Source organism: Garra rufa, chromosome 18 (genome assembly GCF_049309525.1).
Source record: "Garra rufa chromosome 18, GarRuf1.0, whole genome shotgun sequence".
In the NCBI taxonomy this organism is placed as follows: Eukaryota; Metazoa; Chordata; class Actinopteri; order Cypriniformes; family Cyprinidae; genus Garra; species Garra rufa.
Window position 1 is genome coordinate 1,395,884 of NC_133378.1, and position 19,817 is coordinate 1,415,700.

A 19,817-nucleotide genomic window follows, 5' to 3' on the forward strand; every position below is an offset into this window, starting at 1 on the left:
CACTCGCAAATCTCAAAAGTGAAAGTAAAATGATTGTGCATTCAATCGGCAGTTTCAGTGACCTGCATATTAATAGCGGCTCAGGCTCCGTGATTAAATATATATTTTCCTCCATGTGTGAGCTACTGAAATGAGCCACTCTGTGAAACAACCAATCAGAGCAGAGCTCATCATTATTATTCATGAACCTTCCAAATAAGGTAATAAAAGATCATTTCATTCTAGGGACAAATCCTAGGGTTGTAAATGGACCTGTAAAACCTTTTCTGGAGAATTTTTGACCTTTTCTATGTCATATACCTTCTATGTAGATATCAGAGAACAATTTAAAATATTGTATCAATGCATTCTATGGCACCTTTAGTTATTGTCATGTTAAATACAAATTAAGTCATATTAAAAACATTTGGCTGCTTTTAGCCTTATGCTGGAGCTGGTTTTGGGCAATGAAACTAAGTATGTAAATAATTAAATCAATTAGCACGATAATATCATGTATCGGCGATCTGGCAGGCTAACGATAGGACCCAACACTACTGTAGCGTCAACTATTCCTTAATATATCCTTAACTATAAGGTAGCAGACGAAACTTGCTGCTTTGTGCAAGGGGCATGGCAGTGCTGAAACGCCGTCTAAGCTGTTTGCCAATCACAGTGCACTGGGAGAGCTAACCAATCACAACGCACTGGGAAGGCGGGCCTTCATCAAAGCCGGAACTAATCGAGCCATTTGTGCCAGGCTGGGGAGAAAGGTATTGTAATAATGTAAAAAAAAAAATGCATTTTTCGCATTGCACCAAGCATGCAAGCATGTTCTAGTACACCCCCAAAACAAAATAAAGACTTTAAAAAAGAGCATAATAGGACCCCTTTAACGGTTACTTTTCTTAAATGAGCCTCCTAAACGAGACGCAACAAATGAGCATGATGTTATTGTTTACACACTTGTCAAGTATATGCAGAGTGATTATGGCCAGCCACGCCATCCTTTTCAAAAGTCTCAGTTTTGGTCTGGAGTTTTCAACCTAAAACAGGGTCTGTAGCATGTTTGAAAGTCTCAGTTTTCAAGGCTCGAAAAACGTCGGAGTAATGTAAATGACAGGCATAACCACAGCAAACGTTATGCGTTTTAAAACTAGAATGCACTAGTGTAAACGTAGCCTTATTGTTTAGGATTTTGAGTTGGAATTCTCCCTTTAAAATTACTTGGAAACATCCATAAACTACCACAAAACATCCACGCCTGCAGGACAAACGATCTTGATGTCTATATGAGCTACAGCTTCAATTTACCCCTATTATAGAGATGCTATCGAAAACCTTAACAAACACTTGCCCTCCTATTTCATTCTGTGGGAGAATGTGTGTGTGTGTGTGTGTGTGTGTGTGTGTGTGTGTGTGTGTGTGTGTGTGTGTGTGTGTGTGTGTGTGTGTGTGTGTGTGTGTGTGTGTGTGTGTGTGACCTTATTATCATGATAAATGTTGTGCAGTGTCCCTTTGAGCGTATTGATCAATGAACAGAACTTTAACAAAGGCCTAGTTCTCTCATTTAACTAAATGCATTCTCTCTATGGATGAATATGGCCATAAACTCTTCACATTGAAACACTTAAAAGCATTTCATTTATAAAATACAGGACCAGGCTGAGTCACATGTATGTTTAACACAAAAGACACCTTTTATAAACCTTATATTACTGCACAGGATCTCTATGCTGCCTTGCTTGCTTCGACAAACAGCTCTATTTTATTTACCCAGTTCTTATTCTTTCATTTTACACACAAATGAAAACTGAATATTGCATGCGTGTGATGAAAATGATGTTTACTCCACACAGCACTTTCTAAGATTCCATTCCATTGTTCGGATTTATAAAATGTTTTGTACTGGTCTAACAAGGGAGAGGCTTGATAGACGGGAGCTAAAAATATGTACTGCCATAGCTGTTTGGTTTAACTTCATTTAACAAGCCATTTAATTCACTTTGGACTTCATAATAAACAGGAAGAACATGTACTTTTCCATTAGAGATGCAGTTGAGATATGTACTCCAGGGAGGACTCCAGAGGTAGTTTGTTTTGCTAGTTGACTGCAGCGTCCATTAAAAGGTCAGTATACCGGTGTAAAGACTTTTTACTGCTCTCACACCAGCTTTCGGCACTGTGGGGGAGACAATTATTTTTAAAACCCACTGTTCATTTAATTTCCTGCATCATAAGAAAGTGTTTAATGTGAATTTGTGTCAGAATCGCTTTAAGGGTGCCAAGTGTAACCTGAATAATTTAGACAGAGGGAATTACATGGCACAAAATGCAGGTAAAAGTGCATTTTGTAATGATGTCAAAAGAAATGCTTCTCATTTCTGCACAGGTGGGATTGTATCAGTTTTCAAATGCTGTCTGAGGTTAATAGTATTAATGCATGTAAGCGTTTGTTTGCCCAACTAAACTGCATGTTCACTCACACTTAACCTAAAGTCAATCAATTATTTCAACATCCCATTATAGGTTGTTCACCTTCTATTCTCATTGTTTCTGATCATGCAGTGTCTGAGAGATCCAGCAGAGTTTGCTAAGAATCAAGCAATTTAAAACACTTCATCTGTTAGCGTGACAGCGTGAGTGGGTGAGGTGATCCATGGTTGATGTAAGAGCCTGCAAATTGCTGACTGAGAGACTCTAATTAAGGCAGATCTGCAGAGGACACTTTCTTGTGCCCGGCAGGTTCGTACGGGGTCAGAAAGTGTTGGCAGTGCTTTTATCCATTCTCCTCAATTTATCTAATGTCGGCTCCACTCGCTTCTACATCGGCTGAATTTGAATTTATATGGAGTGCTGTTAGAGTTCGGAATCAGAATTACTCACTTTCATTCTTGAACTGGATCCAAAGCAGGCACTTAGTGAGACATCTACAGAAGTTTGTAGCAGTAAATCAGCAGTAAAGTTCTGGTGGTGTTCTGTATTTAAAGTTCTATAATGAAAGAGAGAGAAAGATATTAGTTTGTAGGATAGTGGGATTTGTAGCGACACACAACCAGAGCAAACCTTTTTTTGTATATACAAATCTTATACAATGAGAAGTGTGTGCTCATCTGTGTTGTTAACTAAAACCATTAAAAATGCTGGTAACACTTTATTTTAAGGGCCAATTCTCACTATTAACTAGCTGCTTAAAAAAAGATTAACTAGCTGCTTTATAATTTTTTATTAAGCACTAATAAAAAGCCAATATGACAGCAATATCAATGCTAATTAATTAAAGCAGCTAGTTAATAGTGAGAACTGAATATTATAACTAAACTAATATAACTAAACTTAAAAACTACTCTGCTAACTATTAATAAGCAGCAAATTAGGAGTTTTATTGGGGCAAAATCATAGTTAACAGTTAGTTAACTGTGAGAGTTGGTCTCTAAACTAAAGTTTTTTTTGTTTGTTTTGAAAATAAAATAAAATCAGAAATGTTGACTTGGCACTTAACTTTTTTTATATATAAAATAAAAAAAAAAACCTAAAAAAAAATAAAACAGAAATGTTGACTTGGCACTTAACAAAAATAAATACGCTTTTTTTATTATTAAATTAAAATAAAATAAATCGGAAATGTTGACGTGCCACTTAAAAAAAATGTTTTTTTTTTTTATAAATTAAAATAAATAAAATAAATACAGACATTTTGACTTGGCACTTAACACTATAAAAATAAAAAAATAAAAAAATGTTGACTTGGAACTTAAAAATAAATGTTTTTTTAAATAAATTAAATTAAATTTTACTTGACTTTGATACTTAACAAAAAAAAATTGACACAAATATTAGTTTTCACAAAGTTTGCTCCTAAACTGCTTTTAGATCTTTGTTTCAGTTGTTTCTGTGATGTACTGAAATATAATTACAAGCACTTCATACGTTTCAAAGGCTTTTATCGACAATTACATGACATTTATGCAAAGAGTCAGTATTTGCAGTGTTGGCCCTTCTTTTTCAGGACCTCTGCAATTGGACTGGGCATGCTCTCAATCAACTTCTGGGCCAAATCCTGACTGATAGCAACCCATTCTTTCATAATCACTTCTTGGAGTTTGTCAGAATTAGTGGGTTTTTGTATGTCCACCGCCTCTTGAGGATTGACCACAAGTTCTCAATGGGATTAAGATCTGGGGAGTTTCCAGGCCATGGACCCAAAATTTCAACGTTTTGGTCCCCGAGCCACTTAGTTATCACTTTTGCCTTATGGCACGGTGCTCCATCGTGCTGGAAAATGCATTGTTCTTCACCAAACTGTTGTTGGATTGTTGGAAGAAGTTGCTGTTGGAGGGTGTTTTGGTACCATTCTTTATTCATGGCTGTGTTTTTGGGCAAAATTGTGAGTGAGCCCACTCCCTTGGATGAGAAGCAACCCCACACATGAATGGTCTCAGGATGCTTTACTGTTGGCATGACACAGGACTGATGGTAGCGCTCACCTTTTCTTCTCCGGACAAGCCTTTTTCCAGATGCCCCAAACAATCGGAAAGAAGCTTCATCGGAGAATATGACTTTGCCCCAGTCCTCAGCAGTCCATTCGCCATACTTCTTGCAGAAGATCAATCTGTCCCTGATGTCTTTTTTGGAGAGAAGTGGCTTCTTTGCTGACCGTCTTGACACCAGGCCATCTTCCAAAAGTCTTGTCCTCACTGTGTGTTCAGATGCGCTCACACCTGCCTGCTGCCATTCCTGAGCAAGCTCTGCACTGGTGGCACTCCGATCCCGCAGCTGAATCCTCTTTAGGAGACCATCCTGGCGCTTGCTGGACTTTCTTGGACACCCTGAAGCCTTCTTAACAAGAATTGAACCTCTTTCCTTGAAGTTCTTGATGATCCTATAAATTGTTGATTTAGGTGCGATCTTAGTAGCCACAATATCCTTGCCTGTGAAGCCATTTTTTATGCAACGCAATGATGGCTGCACACGTTTCTTTGCAGGTCACCATGGTTAACAATGGAAGAACAATGATTTCAAGCATCACCCTCCTTTTAACATGTCAAGTCTGCCATTCTAACCCAATCAGCCTGACATAATGATCTCCAGCCTTGTGCTCGTCAACATTCTCACCTGAGTTAACAAGACGATTACTGAAATGATCTCAGCAGGTCCTTTAATGACAGCAATGAAATGCAGTGGAAAGTTTTTTTGGGATTAAGTTAATTTTCATGGCAAAGAAGGACTATGCAATTCATCTGATCACTCTTCATAACATTCTGGAGTATATGCAAATTGCTATTATAAAAACTTAAGCAGCAACTTTTCCAATTTCCAATATTTATGTAATTCTCAAAACTTTTGGCCACGACTGTATATATATATATATATATATATATATATATATATATATATATATATATATATATATATATATATATATATAATGATAACCTGGCTGTCAAATGTCGACAAAAATGTGTTTTTTATATATAAAATAAAATGGAAAATAAAAAATACAAAAAATATTAAATATAACAATAAGTTTAAACTGAAGTACTGAAGAAATTTCAATAAAAACACATTAAAGCTATACCCGTATATAAAAAAAGATTATTAGAATTGACAAAAGCACATTAAAATTCTACAAAATAAAAACATTTTAAGACATATTTAAACTAAAAAATTAAATATAATATCAACAGAATAAAGTTACAGGAATTTGTAGATTTTGCAGATTACAAACATATTTGCTGATATGCAGTACAAGTATTTAAGCAATTATTTCTAGAAATTGCAACTTATATTTTACCTTTTCCATCTTTTGTAATGATCTGGACATTTTTCATCAGTATGGATATTTATAATTAGTCTGCAACCACTTTGTTTCATTGTGTTTACTTTTATAATTATCTGCCTAATTTACTACCTGTCAGTGTTACTTTTTTTCTTTACTACAAAGAAGTCCCCAGCTCATTCTTCTTGAAGTCAAATTACGTTTAATGTTGTTACGACAGAATTTTCTACTTTCTAAGAAACTTTCACCATTGAGGGAATATATTTTAGTGTCTGTACATTTAAGGAAAAAAACATCCTTAAAAATGTACCTGGCTGTATGGCAGCATCTAAAAGAGACAAAATCAAACAGCAAGCAGAGAGAAATCATGACTTACGGATTCACATTTGTAGAGAGAGTGAAATAGAGAGAGAGAGGAAGATCTATTCCCATTGGCTTGCAATGTGATTCTTGACCCGGTGCAACAACTGTGACAGGAAGCGTCACTCTGACTGAGAAGAGGAAGCAACATCTCTGGTCCCTTTCAGATGCTAATAATTGCCTCCCACAAGATATTATACACCATTTAGTTGTTTCTCTCACAAATTTGCCTTACACAAGCTCCATGAATAATTCAAGTTGCATTTAGTTAATGAGTCTTAATCTGCTGAATGAGACTAACCCAGCCCCCAAAAGAATGAAAAAGGGCTGGATGCGAAATTAAATGGACAAAATACTCAATAGCGCTGCCTAATTACCATATTTGCAACCTAAAATAATAGAACTAATTAGGTCTTATCAAAGAACAGCACCAGGCAAGATTTTTGTCATTTGTAAATGCATTTATGCAATCTACTGATTTCAAATGAAATCAACAAAGTCTGGTACAAAAACATGAGATGGACAAGTTTATTTTTTGGCTTTGCAAATACTGCGTTATTGTGTAGGCAGCGTGTGTTTGTATGCTGTACACATTATTTATTTGTGTCGACAGTGCTGTCTGAGGCAGTGTTTTTGTTGCTGTGTAAAGGGCATAATCCTCTTCTGTGCGATCTGTCACTGATCTGTATTTATGTTTCTTTATAAATCCAATGCTGTTGGGAGGAGTGGGATCAGCCAGGCTATGAGAATAAATAAAGTCTGACTGCCTTCTGAAACACAGACACACATCCATGTACCCAAATGCATTTATTCAGTCTTTCATTTCAAAGTTAATCAGACAAATGTGTATTCGTGATTGAATTTCTAGAATTTCATCCATGGCTGTGGGCCAACATCGTCCTGACACATTAACATTCAGATACAGAGTGACTTACTCGTTTACTGCTCCATTAGCGATAAGATAAGGAGATAGACAGGTGGAATGAAGAGAAAATGAAATTCATCAAAGAAAACAAGATCATTTGGAGTGGTGGTGAAGGATTCAAATGAACCGCAGTGAAAGAACTGCAGCCAAATTGCCTAAAGCGGTCAGTCATTTTGCTGCAGTGTGCTGAAATGAGCAGAGCAACATTTGTGAAAATGTTACGTAAGAATATGAACTTTTTTCTTTGATAATGTGAGTACTAGGGGCTAAGACTTCTGATAAGCAATGTTTGGCTCTCGTAATTATTTGACTGCTTATGCGTCTTAATAAATGATCAAAAGAAAGGACAAAGCTTCCCACTCTAATGTGATTGCCGGTGGTGGAAGCCCCTGATAACTGAGACAGATTGCCATTTTCAAAAGAAACAAACTGAAGCCAATATTTATCTGTCTCCAGCTTTCTTCTCTTGGGCTTTATCTTTTAATTGCTTCTCGTCTCAAATAAAGAAATACAAATTCAGTGTGGGTAACCAGGAGAACCCTGGGCAAGATTTAATCATTCAAGAAAAGCAGAACAAAACAGAAGGACTGTTCTTCATATTTTTCACAAAAGTCGAGATGTGATGCGAGTCAGCATTTCTGACGACATTTCAAAGGGAAGAGGAATCCCTCCATAAATCTCTCTCTCTTTCAGAGTCAAGCGCACACAATGTTACACACACACAGCCATTTAAATCACCATCTGTGTGACAAATGGGTGACTAGTTTGATCTAGAAAGAAATTAAATGCCTATGGGTTTAGTTCTCTGTTTTGGCACTAAGAGATAAACAAACAGGGAATGTTTGGCTGTCATGAATAGATTTGCTTGAGCTGAGTTGGTGCGTAATGAAATGTAAGTAAAATCATCTGCAAAGTTTATATTCTCCATAGCTCTGGTAAATAGTGTAACAACAAATTATTTGCTATTTTGCAGCACATCAAATAATGGTAGTCACATAACAGTCAGTTTGTACTAAACAGTGCTCTCTCATACAGTGCCTTTCGAAAGTATTCATAACCCTTCTTTTTTTCACATTTTATGTTGTTGCCTTATGTTAAACTGCTTTAAAGGAGTAGTTTACTTTCAGAACAAAAATTTACAGACAATGTACTTACCCCCTTGTCATCCAAGATAGTCATGTCTTTTTTTTTTTTTTGATGAAACATTTCAGGATATCTCTCTATATAATAAACTTCTGTTTTGCCCCCGAGTTTGAACATCCAAAATGCATTTTAAATGCAAAAAAAACAAGTTTTAACATCTTTGCAAATTTATAAAAAAATAAATAAATAAAAAGATTCCATTGCATAGGTATTCATACACTTATTTGTGACAGTTGAAATTTAGCTCGGGAGCATTCATATTGCTTGTAGATGTTACTAAACTTTGAATCAATTGAATGGCTATGATTTGGAAGGACAAATATCTCAATAAAAAGGTCTAACAGCATACCAAAGCAAAAACCAAGCCCAGACTGTGAGAAACAAGATCTGGTCTGATGAACCTCAATTTCAAGCATCATGTATGAAGAAAACCAAGCACTGCTTATCACCTGCAGAGTACCATCCCAAAAGTAAAGTATGCTGGTAGCAGCCTCATGCTGTGGGGCTGTTTTTTGGCAGCAGGGACTGAGGGCCTCGTCAAAGTAGAAGGAAAGCTCAACACAGCAATATATTGAGATAGCCTTAATGAAAAACCAGTCCAGAGCATTCAAAACCTAAGACTGGGCAGAAGAGCTTGAGAGGTGAAGAGGTGAGGAAATGAATGGCAGATGATTGCCAAATGCTGATGTGCAAAGCTTGTCAGATCATACTGTACTCTAAAAGACTTTGCTTTGCCATTATGGTGTATGAAATGTAGATTGATGTGAAAAAAAGTCATTTAAAGCAGTTTAACATCATGCAGCAACATAAAACATGAAAAAATGAACTTTCGGAAGACACTGTATTTGAACAAATTAAATATTTAATATGAATTAATGTTTACTAGAAACAAGACAGTGTTCTAGTACACACTAACACTTATTTATTTTATTTTATTTTTATAATGAAATAATAAATTGGATTTTAACATCATGACCCAGGAGGGCAATAATACCTGGACCTAACATTCACATTCATTTCAATGGCTGCCGCAGATCCGTTCCAGCCGCACATGATTAAATTGCTATGCAAAACCATCTGTGTTCAAATGATCATATTCATCTGTTTGACAATGTGACAATTTGCATAAGAATGGTTGTACATACAGTTTACACAGAAATTCATTTAGCTTGTGTTTCATGAATAAGGCTTATAATGTTGAAGCTAACTAAAAAACTGATATGGACATAAAATGAGAGGAAACAAAATTAGGAAGCAAATGTGTTGCTGTCACTGCCTCACACTATATAAGAGATCAATAGCCTTGTGCCTTTAGTCAAGAGCCTCAGACAGAGATTAGTAAATCAATCCCTGCTTGACTCGGATCAGGCCTGGAGGGGTGGATAAATTGAAATCGGTAAAGAATGAGACAGATCAGAGAAAATAAATGGCTTATGGAGAATTGGCAGATACGAATCCATTTCTGTCGGGAAACAAATTATGAGTCATCTGTTTCAACCAAATGCGACTATTACATGCTGAAACCACCAGCAGGGCTTTTGTAAAACTGTTCATTTACATATATTATTGTACAAAGGTGAAAATCCTGCTTATTATGACTATGTTTTAACTATTATTTTTATTTTTATTCTCCACAGGTGCTGTGGTCATTGCTTTTGTGGTGTGCTGGCTGCCATACCATGCCCGAAGACTAATGTACTGCTATGTCACTGAATGGACACCGTAAGTTTCAACTGAAAAATCACAACACTGTAAAAACTGTAACAAAATTCTCCCAAATCTTCGATTTGCATTCTCTTACTGGACAAATTGTGAGCTTATAGACGTACAAGTGTAACTGGAATTCCCAACCAATATCAAATACCTCTGGTTTTTTTGGAGACGAAGTTGCTGAAGTCCAAGAGCTTCTTATAAATTATACACAAAGTCAAAAATAAAAGTGAGAAGTTATAGCCTGTAGCTAGCTCACCCCACACTATAGCTCAACAAATCAATGCTTTGTTCTGGGCAGCGCCTACCAACAGCAGTGCACATAAATCACAGCGCATCTGGTGGTGGTAGTGATTTCTGAGAGTTTTCTTCAATGATTCAGGGCTGGATCGATAAATCTGTGCCATATGCTCCAATGCTTAAGCTTATAATTCATACAGAGCAGCACACCATAGTATATACATGGCGCAAACTAATCTGAACAGCTTGTCAGCTTGTCCATGTGATTTTTATCGGTGACTGACTGGAGACAGATTTCTGCAGAGATGAGCTTCCTCAAGCATATGCTGATAAATGATGGGACGTTTTTTTATGATTCAGTGCACATATCATCTCATTGGAAGTCCAATGTCTGGAAAAACATGGCATGTGAACTCTTGCTGAAAAATGCATAATTTTCGATAATAATTACATCTTAGATTTAGAAATTCAATTTAAAAGTTTAGATTAGACAGGTCTGGCCCCTTTCTTTTTCATTTTAGACGGTTTTAGATTGTAATTCTAGAGGGTCTGAAGATTTTTTATTCACAAGGTGAAAAAAGCTTTTGTTTCAAAAAGTAATAGGACCCCTCTGCTTTGCAAACCACACAATTTACTTATTAAACCAAAGATCTAAAGGGATTGTTCAATCAAGAATGAAAGTTCCTATCATTAATTACTTACCCTCATGTCGTTCCAAACCTATAAGACCTTCATTCATCTTCAGAACAGCAACAAAAGTTTTTCGGATGAAATACAAGAGCTGTCTGACCCTAAATAGACAGCAACGCAACTACCACATTCAAGGTACCCTCTTAAAAATGAAGAACCTTTTTGTCTTACTGGTTCCATAAAGAACCTTTAACATCTGAAGAACATTTCTGTTCACAAAAGGTTCTTTGTGGCGAAAGAAGGTTCTTTAGATTGTAAAAAGGTAAGAAATAGATGATTCTTTAAATTTAGATTCTTTAGTCCAACTGTAATGTTATAAAGCTACAAGAATACTTTTTGTGTGCAAAAAAAACCCAAAACAAAAATAGTGACTTGATTGAATAATTTCTTCTCTTAATATGTGTCCTGAAGATAAATAAAGGTCTTGGAACGACATGAGGATGAATAATTAATAACTGAATTTAATACTTTCAGCTGCAGTATTGATTGCAAAGTTTACTTTTTTAAGCAGAAGTCCTTTAATATGTGCCAGTGAGCCAAGGCAGTGCTTGATGTTGTAGTACGTTTGATGTTTTAGTAAAGTAGAAAAAAACACAGAAGATGAGTGAAAATATGAGAGGAATCGAAGATGTTACGAGAGGCAGCATTAAGGTTTAGAAAAAGGAGGTATATGATGACAAATTATTGAAAGCAGTTGTCAAATTAATGAAAAAGATGTCTGTCAAAATACAAATTATTTTTATTACTTTAAGGTCTTTTTATTTGACAAACTAAACTGCTGTAGAATCACTCTGGTTGTCGTATCCTCAACCTCTTATACAGCCACTGAATTCATTCACCATTCCTTAAAATCACACAAAAGGGAGTGATCTTTCTGTCAGATTTATGATTCTTCCCAGTCTAAGTGCTGTTTAGCTTTTTCTCATGCAGGGCTCATCATCAGTGTCGCCTTAGGGACAAAAGCCTCACCAAGATGACCAACTAATTATTATCTTTAAAGATACACTGCATATGAATTATACTCATTATTTATACTTGAAAGGGTTTCATGCTGAAAGAACAGTCTTTAGATTTTAAATACTTTGAAGAAGCATCTGTGAAGACTGAAATGATAATAAAATCACTACATTTGAATTAAAAATGCGTGTAAAATGCATATATGAAGAGCTAAAGGGCAGACATCAGTCTCATAAGTCATCAGAGTCCAAGTCTTTTTGCTGATGATTTAGTCCATTTGTCTCCTAAGCTGATGGCAGTGTTTTTTTCTTTCCTCTGCTGTGTTTCAGAAATATAGGTAGTGCTTTTTATTAGCAAATGAATTAAGGTAATTAAGGTCAGGCACTGTTACTGGCTTAGATGGCATGGCCACAGGCTGGTTACAAAATGCCTGATGTATGTTGCACACAAAGATTGCCAGCAAAATAGCTTTTTGAAAACCTCAAGCTCTAATCTGATTGGCTGGCATACAGATTTTTATCAGCCCCAAGCGAAAGTTGACAGTTTTGTTTTACAAGGTCCCACGCTGCTACAATAAGCGCTATTAAGGAAAAAAAAATGGTAACACTTTAGAATAGGTAACACTTATTCACTATTAACTACGACTTATTAGCATGCATATTACTAGAATATTAGCCATTTATTAGTACTAATTAAGCACATATTAATGCCTTATTCTACATTCCTAATCCTACCCAATACCTAAACCTAACAACTACCTTACTAACTATTAATAAGCAGCAAATTAGGAATTTATTAAGGGAAAAGTAAAAAAAAAAGTGTTACCAAAAACGTATATTTATTTGTCATATAAGTTTTTATATAAGGACTGTGACATTGAATGTTAATACCCTTGCTGACCTCAGAGAGATTCATAGTGATTCTGTTTTCTGTGGATATGCTACATATCATAATCCTGATCAAATATCACAGGGATAATGGATTACGAATATGACATCTGCCCAGTGTAGTCAAAACCCAATTTCCTTTTTTGTGTGCTATGACGAGACATGAACCCAAGGGATATAAGATTGTTCATGAGATTGCACTGAGGCAGGTCAAACATAACCTTCATTTGAAGCATTTCACATTAATATTACCCACAAACACTGAAATCACTATGCAAAATCTTTTTCACTCTCAGTCGCTCTTGGAAAAAATGGCTCTCTCCCTCAGCAGAACAAAACATTCAAAATAATTACATACAGTGCATCAAAGTCATCACAAACAAGCAGATTTCAATTTACATGGGGCATAGCATATACATAAACATTTTATGTATATCCACATTTTTCCTGACTAACCCATGAGCACTGCCATGATGGATTCTGACTTCGTTAAGGTGCTCTTGTGATCCGGTCTCCATAGAAATCCATGTTAAAATGGGGTAAAAAAAGATCAACTGAATTAATTAAACTGAAACATTTTGAGTGTAATGCTTTTGAAAGAAAATCACTTATGCTAACAAAGGATGCATTTATTTGATGAAAAACAGTAAAAGGGTAATATTGTGAAATATTTTTTAACATATATATGATGAAAACTATATTTTCAGCATCATTCGCCTGTCTTTCATTGTAAATGCTGCTCAAGGTACATTTATTATTATTATCTACAGTTGCAATCGAAATTATTCAACCTCCCAGAAAATGCAGTACTTTACAAATTTAAGCTTTTTTGAAGATCCAGGAGTTTTTAAAATTGCATCTATAATAGATTACTGGCATATTAAGAGTAATAATGTCAATATATAATGTAATATTTTCTAATAACACTGGTGGGGAACAAAATTGTCTTAAAACACAATTAAGCCTTCAGAAACTATAAGAAAACAGATATAGCTTGAGCTGTTACATAGTTAGCCCATGCATGTGCTGAAGTTTGAGTTGCTAATATGAAAAAGTCAACAGAGATCTCAAGCTAGAGAGAAGATATAGAGAAGAAATAATTGTATTACTTAGCCCCCGGTTTCATAGACAAGGCTTAAGCCTAGTCCTAGACTAAAATGTAAGTTTGAGCTGTTTCAACTAAAAGAAACTTGCACTGACTGATCTTAAAATATATCAGTGCCTTTGTTTTGTCTCAAGGTGCACAACAGTAATTATTTTTTCTAAGCAAGTTTATAAAAAATCCTTAAATGTCCCAATTGAACTATGGCCTAAAGCCTGGCTTAGTCTAAGCCCTGTCTGTAAAACCGGGCCTAGAAAGTTTAAGGCTATATGAAGATTTCCAAGACGTTAAAAGTTCCTTAGTTTAAAATGCGTTTTACCAGAAAACCTTTAAGGGGTTGAAGAAAAAGCACAATATCATAAAATGTTTGATCAGAACAACTGAGAAAAAAAAACTGCAATGTACAGCCAAAGACTTGCAAGATGACCCAATGAAAGGTGGAAAAACATTTCAATGCAGAGTATAAGATGAACACAAGACAAGCATGGCTTTCATGTTGAGGCATCTTGCCGAATACCACTCTTGACCAAGAAGAACATAAAACACTGATATAAATATGCTAAAATTCATTTAGATAGACCTGTGGAGTTCTGGAAGAGTGTTTTATGAAGTGATGTGACCAAACTGGAACTTTTTAGACCCATGGATCATCAGCAGTATGTCTGGTGCAAAAAAAGCTAAACTTATGAGCAGAAGAACACCATCTCCATCATCAAACACTGAGGTGGACCAGTGCTGTTACAGTGGTGTTTTACTGTTGTAGGAAGTGAAAATCATGACTGTTTGAAGGACTTCATGGATTCTTTGAAGTATCAGGCCATTTTGGCAATTACTCAAGCTAATGATCAATGGACTTTCCTGCAGGACAGCCATTCCAAAGTAAACATCCATATCTACTTATGATTGCTTTAGGGATCAGTCATAGAATGTTCTTGAGTGGGCTGTTCAGTCTCCAAATTTAATTCTCATTGAAAATATTTGGTTGAATTTGAATAAAGCAGTGGAAAATTGAAAAGCAAAGATTATTAGCGATCTGAAAGCTTTTTTAGGTGAGGGCCAAGAATGCAGTAGAGGTGACAGAAGCTTCTAAGCACTTCCGAGCAGCATTTATTTGTGGTTTTAAAGAATAAAAGATTCTGCAGCAAATTTTACTTTGGGGGTTGAATAATTTTGAACATGAACATTTAGAGCCAATTTGATTTTTTCTTTCATTATTCATCAACTTATGTTCTCAGAATTACTCAAATGTATTAATAAACTTTCTCTAATAGTGTACTGTAGCCTTTGTTGAATTGCTTCTACAAAATTGTGTTCTCTGCAGCAAAATGTCTTGCAGGTCAATGAGGTTGAATAATTTTAATTGCAACTGTTTGTTGCACTTTTAACAGTGTGCTTATATTTTATGGAAAGCATGATCATTTTTTTCAGGATTGTCTGATGAAAGATCAAACGAACAGCATGCAGTATATTTGAAATAGAAGTCTTTTCGCACATTGAAAATGTGTTTACTGTAACATTTGATCAATGCTATGCATCATTGCTGAAAAAAAAAGTATTCATTTCTTTAAAAAAAATATTATATGATATAATAGATAGGTATTTCTGAATATTGTAGGGAAATTGAGACCAAGAGAGAAAAAGACCATGTTTTAGGGGAAAGATATGAACAGATATGAACTAACCGTGAGTCATTTACAGCCATTAGCAAAAAGTGTTTCCAGTTTAATAACAGCTTTTTATCTGCAACATGTAGAGCAGTAATGGAGAGAGAAGTAAAGCTGAACACTGATTTCTTTGAAAGCTGAAATTGCTCATGCACACCATATAGCATGATGTGTGTCTGTGTGTTAATGTATGTAAAGGGAAAGAAACAATAGGTTGAAAGAAGCCCCACAGAAGGTGATGTAAAAATTACTATTTTTATCAGCAATTAAACTACATAGATGAAAGACATGATAAAACTCGCCTTCTTAATGACATTTCTTTTCAATGTAGTTACTATGACTGGGAACAAAAGCTTTCAGACTTCAAAAAGAGTAAATACATTATAAAATTGCAAACTGAATCTGTAACAGAAATTTTAATTTTCGGATAAACCATATATACACATTTTACTCAGAAATTCTGATTATGGTTCAGATTAAAAAAAATAATTAAAAAAATTATATGCATGATAATGCTGCACAAACAAACTGCATTTTTTTCTCTTCCACAGTGACCTCTTCGATTTCTACCATTACTTCTACATGGTCACCAATGTGCTCTTCTATGTCAGCTCGGCCATCAACCCCATCCTCTACAACCTGGTCTCGGCCAATTACCGGCAAATTTTTTTTTCCACGCTTCGCTACCTAATCCTGCCATGCCGCCATAAAAAACAGAAGCGCGTTCTCACCAGACACTCCATCAGCATCTGCAGCAACCAGACCTTCTCCACCAATGTCATCAAAGAAACCGTTTACTGAATGCTGTCAAGATTCAGCCATTACATTCCTCTATTTCACTCAGCCAAGGAGAAACCGCTGAAGCGAAGAATGTTTTCATATTGAGTTATTATTACAAGAATTCATTATGCCCATTCTACTGAATCGCCATATGGAGCTTTTAAACAGTGCAGAACTGGCACCAGAGACACTTAAAAAATGTTTGTGGGAGGAAATGTAGCACAAAATACATGTGGAAAGAAATGTGCCGAAACAATGCAAATACAAAAAAAAAAATCGAATATATCCAGATGTTTATTGTTTCTCATTTCAAGTATAAAATATATACATCTATGTTGTGCAGCTAAAAGAGTGAAAAGAGACAAAAATATAATTAAGGGAACCGACTGCAGACAGTTGCTGTTGTGTACACAGTCTTTATATCCAGTTTATGTAATTTACCAACACTGGAATAACTGTGAACACAAGGACATACACCATTCTGAATTTTATTTCATTCACTGGTGCACAACAGGGGCTTTCAAAGCTGAGGCTGCCACATTGTCAACGAAGTGACTTTTGCTCGCAACACACCGAGACATTGTGGCCATTCTGTCGCCTTAGCAACAGTGCAATGTGCAAAAAAAGTCAGCGCTCTTGTGTGCAAACTGGAGAAGAATGCAGGATGACGAGCATAAATGATTCTCTCATTCTAAAGTAGCTTCATTTAAACACTGCCTTGTACTGCAATTTGCAGAGAGAGAGGGGGGAGTCTTCAGATTGCAATGATAGAATGTGCAACAGGCTCACTGGAAATACGTGCCTCTATTTACATTTTTACACAACTCCAAAAATTTACTTTTACAACTCCTAAAAATTCTCAGCAGTTTCCGGCTGAAATTAACACTAGTGGCAGTAAAACAGCAACAACTTTCCTTTTTATAAAAAATTATGATTACAGGGTCAGATTATTTCAGTTTTAGATACTTCAGGGTTATTAAAAGCTTTTTATCTGCAACATGTAGTGCAGTAATAGAGAATGAAGTGAGGCTGAATGCTGTAATTTCTTTGAGAGCTAAGAAGCAAACTGAATCTGCAAATAATTTAAAATTACTCATACACACTGTATAGCGTGATGTGTGTCTGTGTGTTATTTTATGTAACATAAAAAGGGATTGGTTGAATGAAGATCAATCATAATCATGTTTGTTAATACACACAAAAGGTAAAAGATCCTATATTTATCAGTAATCAACCTACATGAATGAAAGTCATAAAAGGCATGTTTAAAATGAACATTTACTCAACTCAAACCGGAAACTGTTTTCTGTGTGGTTGCTTTAAATGGAGAGTGACTAGTGTAAATAACAAATGATTAACTTACAAATGAAAATAGTGACAATTTAAATTTATGGGTTTATATCCATTACGTTAACATTGCTTTGCAATAGGGATGTAAAAATTCACTCAACTCACAATGCAAACAGAATTATCTGACTTTAGCTTTATGAAACTTTGCTACATAAAACATCTGAATGAAACAAAAACATCCGATGAGCTAAATAAGAATGCAAACTCATTCTTTGACAGCAGATGGCGCTTATAGAACAGCGGCAATATAGCATTTTCTTGATTACTGCTGTAAACAAAGCAGAGTTACGCTTACAACAACCTGATCTCATGACGAAAACGTACCTGTGGTGACTTTTTCACAAGACTGAAAATACATACTAATAAGTACACATCACTGCAGTTTCCAACAGAAATGAACACTAGAGGCGGTAAAACAGCAAGCACTGAAACGTTTTCGTATACAGTTATGATTATAGCTCTATGTTTTTTGCTTTCAGGATTTAACAAGCTTGCTCGGTAGCTTAGCCGGCACGGATTTGGACTTAAGTAGAAATACAAATTTCATTTTGCGATGAAAGAGCTGAAAAATGAGAGATCGAAAAACAAGCTAAAACGGAATGATTGCGTTTTTACGTCACATTCGCTTTTGTTCACATCTGGTAGGTATGAACAAAAGTTAATACTATCTGGTAGGTATCTTTTAGCACCACTAAGTGGACAGTTCTCATCAAATGTGACCCTGGACCACAAAACCAGTCATAAAGTTAAATTTTACAAAACTGAGATGTATATACATCATATGAAAGCTCAATAAATAAGCTTTCTATTGATGTATGGTTTGTTAGGATAGGACAATGTTTGGCCGAGATACATCTATTTGAAAATCTGGAATCTGAGGGTGCAAAAAAATCCAAATACTGAGAAAATCACCTTTAAAGTTCTCAAAATTAAGTCCTTAACAATGCATATTACTAATCAAAAATTACATTTTGATATATTTATAGTAGGAATTTTACAAAAAATCTTCATGGAACATGATCTTTACTTAATTTCCTAATGATTTTTGGCATAAAAAAAAAATCAATAATTTTGACCCACACTATGTATTTTTGGCTATTGCTACAAATATACCCCAGCGACTTAAGACTGGTTTTGTGGTCCAGGGTCACAAATATGTCACGAAACGTACATAGCGGATTTGCATCTTGCGAAAACATTCTCACATGTACGTTTTCATCATTAGATCAGGCTCACTTATGAACACTACTTTAATATGCATTATACGGAGGCAAGATGAAAAGAAAATATCACCTAAACTTTTCTAAAGACAGTCAGTTCCTCTCAGAGATACATTCATATAAACTCTTAACTCCAATTCGTATCGCAATTTGTTTAACATCTCAACCAACTTAAATCGTCACATATTTGTATCAGTTTTCAACTGGCTTGGGGTGCATCGTTACATCCCTATTTGCAATAATATATTTATTTATCAATACATTTTTATTCACAAAATTCGAATTATGGTTCAGGTTAAAACATCTAGTAAGGTGAATTTTTTTACTACAGTTCTATGATATACCACTATAGGTGGTACATTATTTTCAAACGTGATGGAGCATTAAAGGGTAAGTTCACCCAAAAATGAAAATTCTGTCATGAATTACTCACCCTCATGTCATTCCAAACCCGTAAGACCTTCGTTCATCTTCGGAACACAAATAAGGATATTTTTGATGAAATTCGAGAGCTTTCTGACTCTCCATAAAAAGCAAGGGTCTTACCACGTTCAAGGCCCAGAAGCGGGAGAAGAATCGTTGAATAAACTCATTATTTTTTCCTTTTTGTGCACAAAAAGTATTCACATAGTTTTATAGACCATTTCAAGCGCTATTCGGCGGCTTAAGGAAGTGATGTCGTTGGTCCCAGGACGTTTCCGGTTAGTGATCCAGCGCATTCAAAACAATGGCGAGAAGCGCTTTATGAACAGTGGGATTGCGGTCATATATATACAAACATCCTGCTTAAATGTCTAAATTCAAATTAGATCCTTGTCGTTCGGTGGTTGTGTGCTCCCTCTGGGGCGGTACTAACATTCTGAGACGTGTTTAACGGTAGATTTCCGCGAAACGTACCCGTGTTGCGGCAGTGAAGGAGAAGGCTGGATAACAACAAGCAACTCTAGGATATACAGCGCACATTTCGATTCAGGCAAGTAAATATCGTTTTTAATTAATCGGTTTATTTGTATATCTTTACGTTAACTCTT

The 19,817-nt window shown here is 35.5% G+C and overlaps 1 protein-coding gene across 1 annotated transcript in view; it reads left to right on the forward strand.

The window, feature by feature from the left end:
- Nucleotides 1-18,424, forward strand: part of ntsr1 (neurotensin receptor 1 (high affinity)) — a 36,239-nt gene extending 17,815 nt beyond the window's left edge. The window contains exons 3-4 of the mRNA XM_073823762.1: nt 9,824-9,908; nt 15,988-18,424. Coding sequence (XP_073679863.1) covers nt 9,824-9,908; nt 15,988-16,237 — 335 coding nt within the window. The 3' untranslated portion in view covers nt 16,238-18,424. The remainder of the gene's footprint in view (nt 1-9,823; nt 9,909-15,987) is intronic.
- Nucleotides 18,425-19,817: the final 1,393 nt, after the last annotated feature.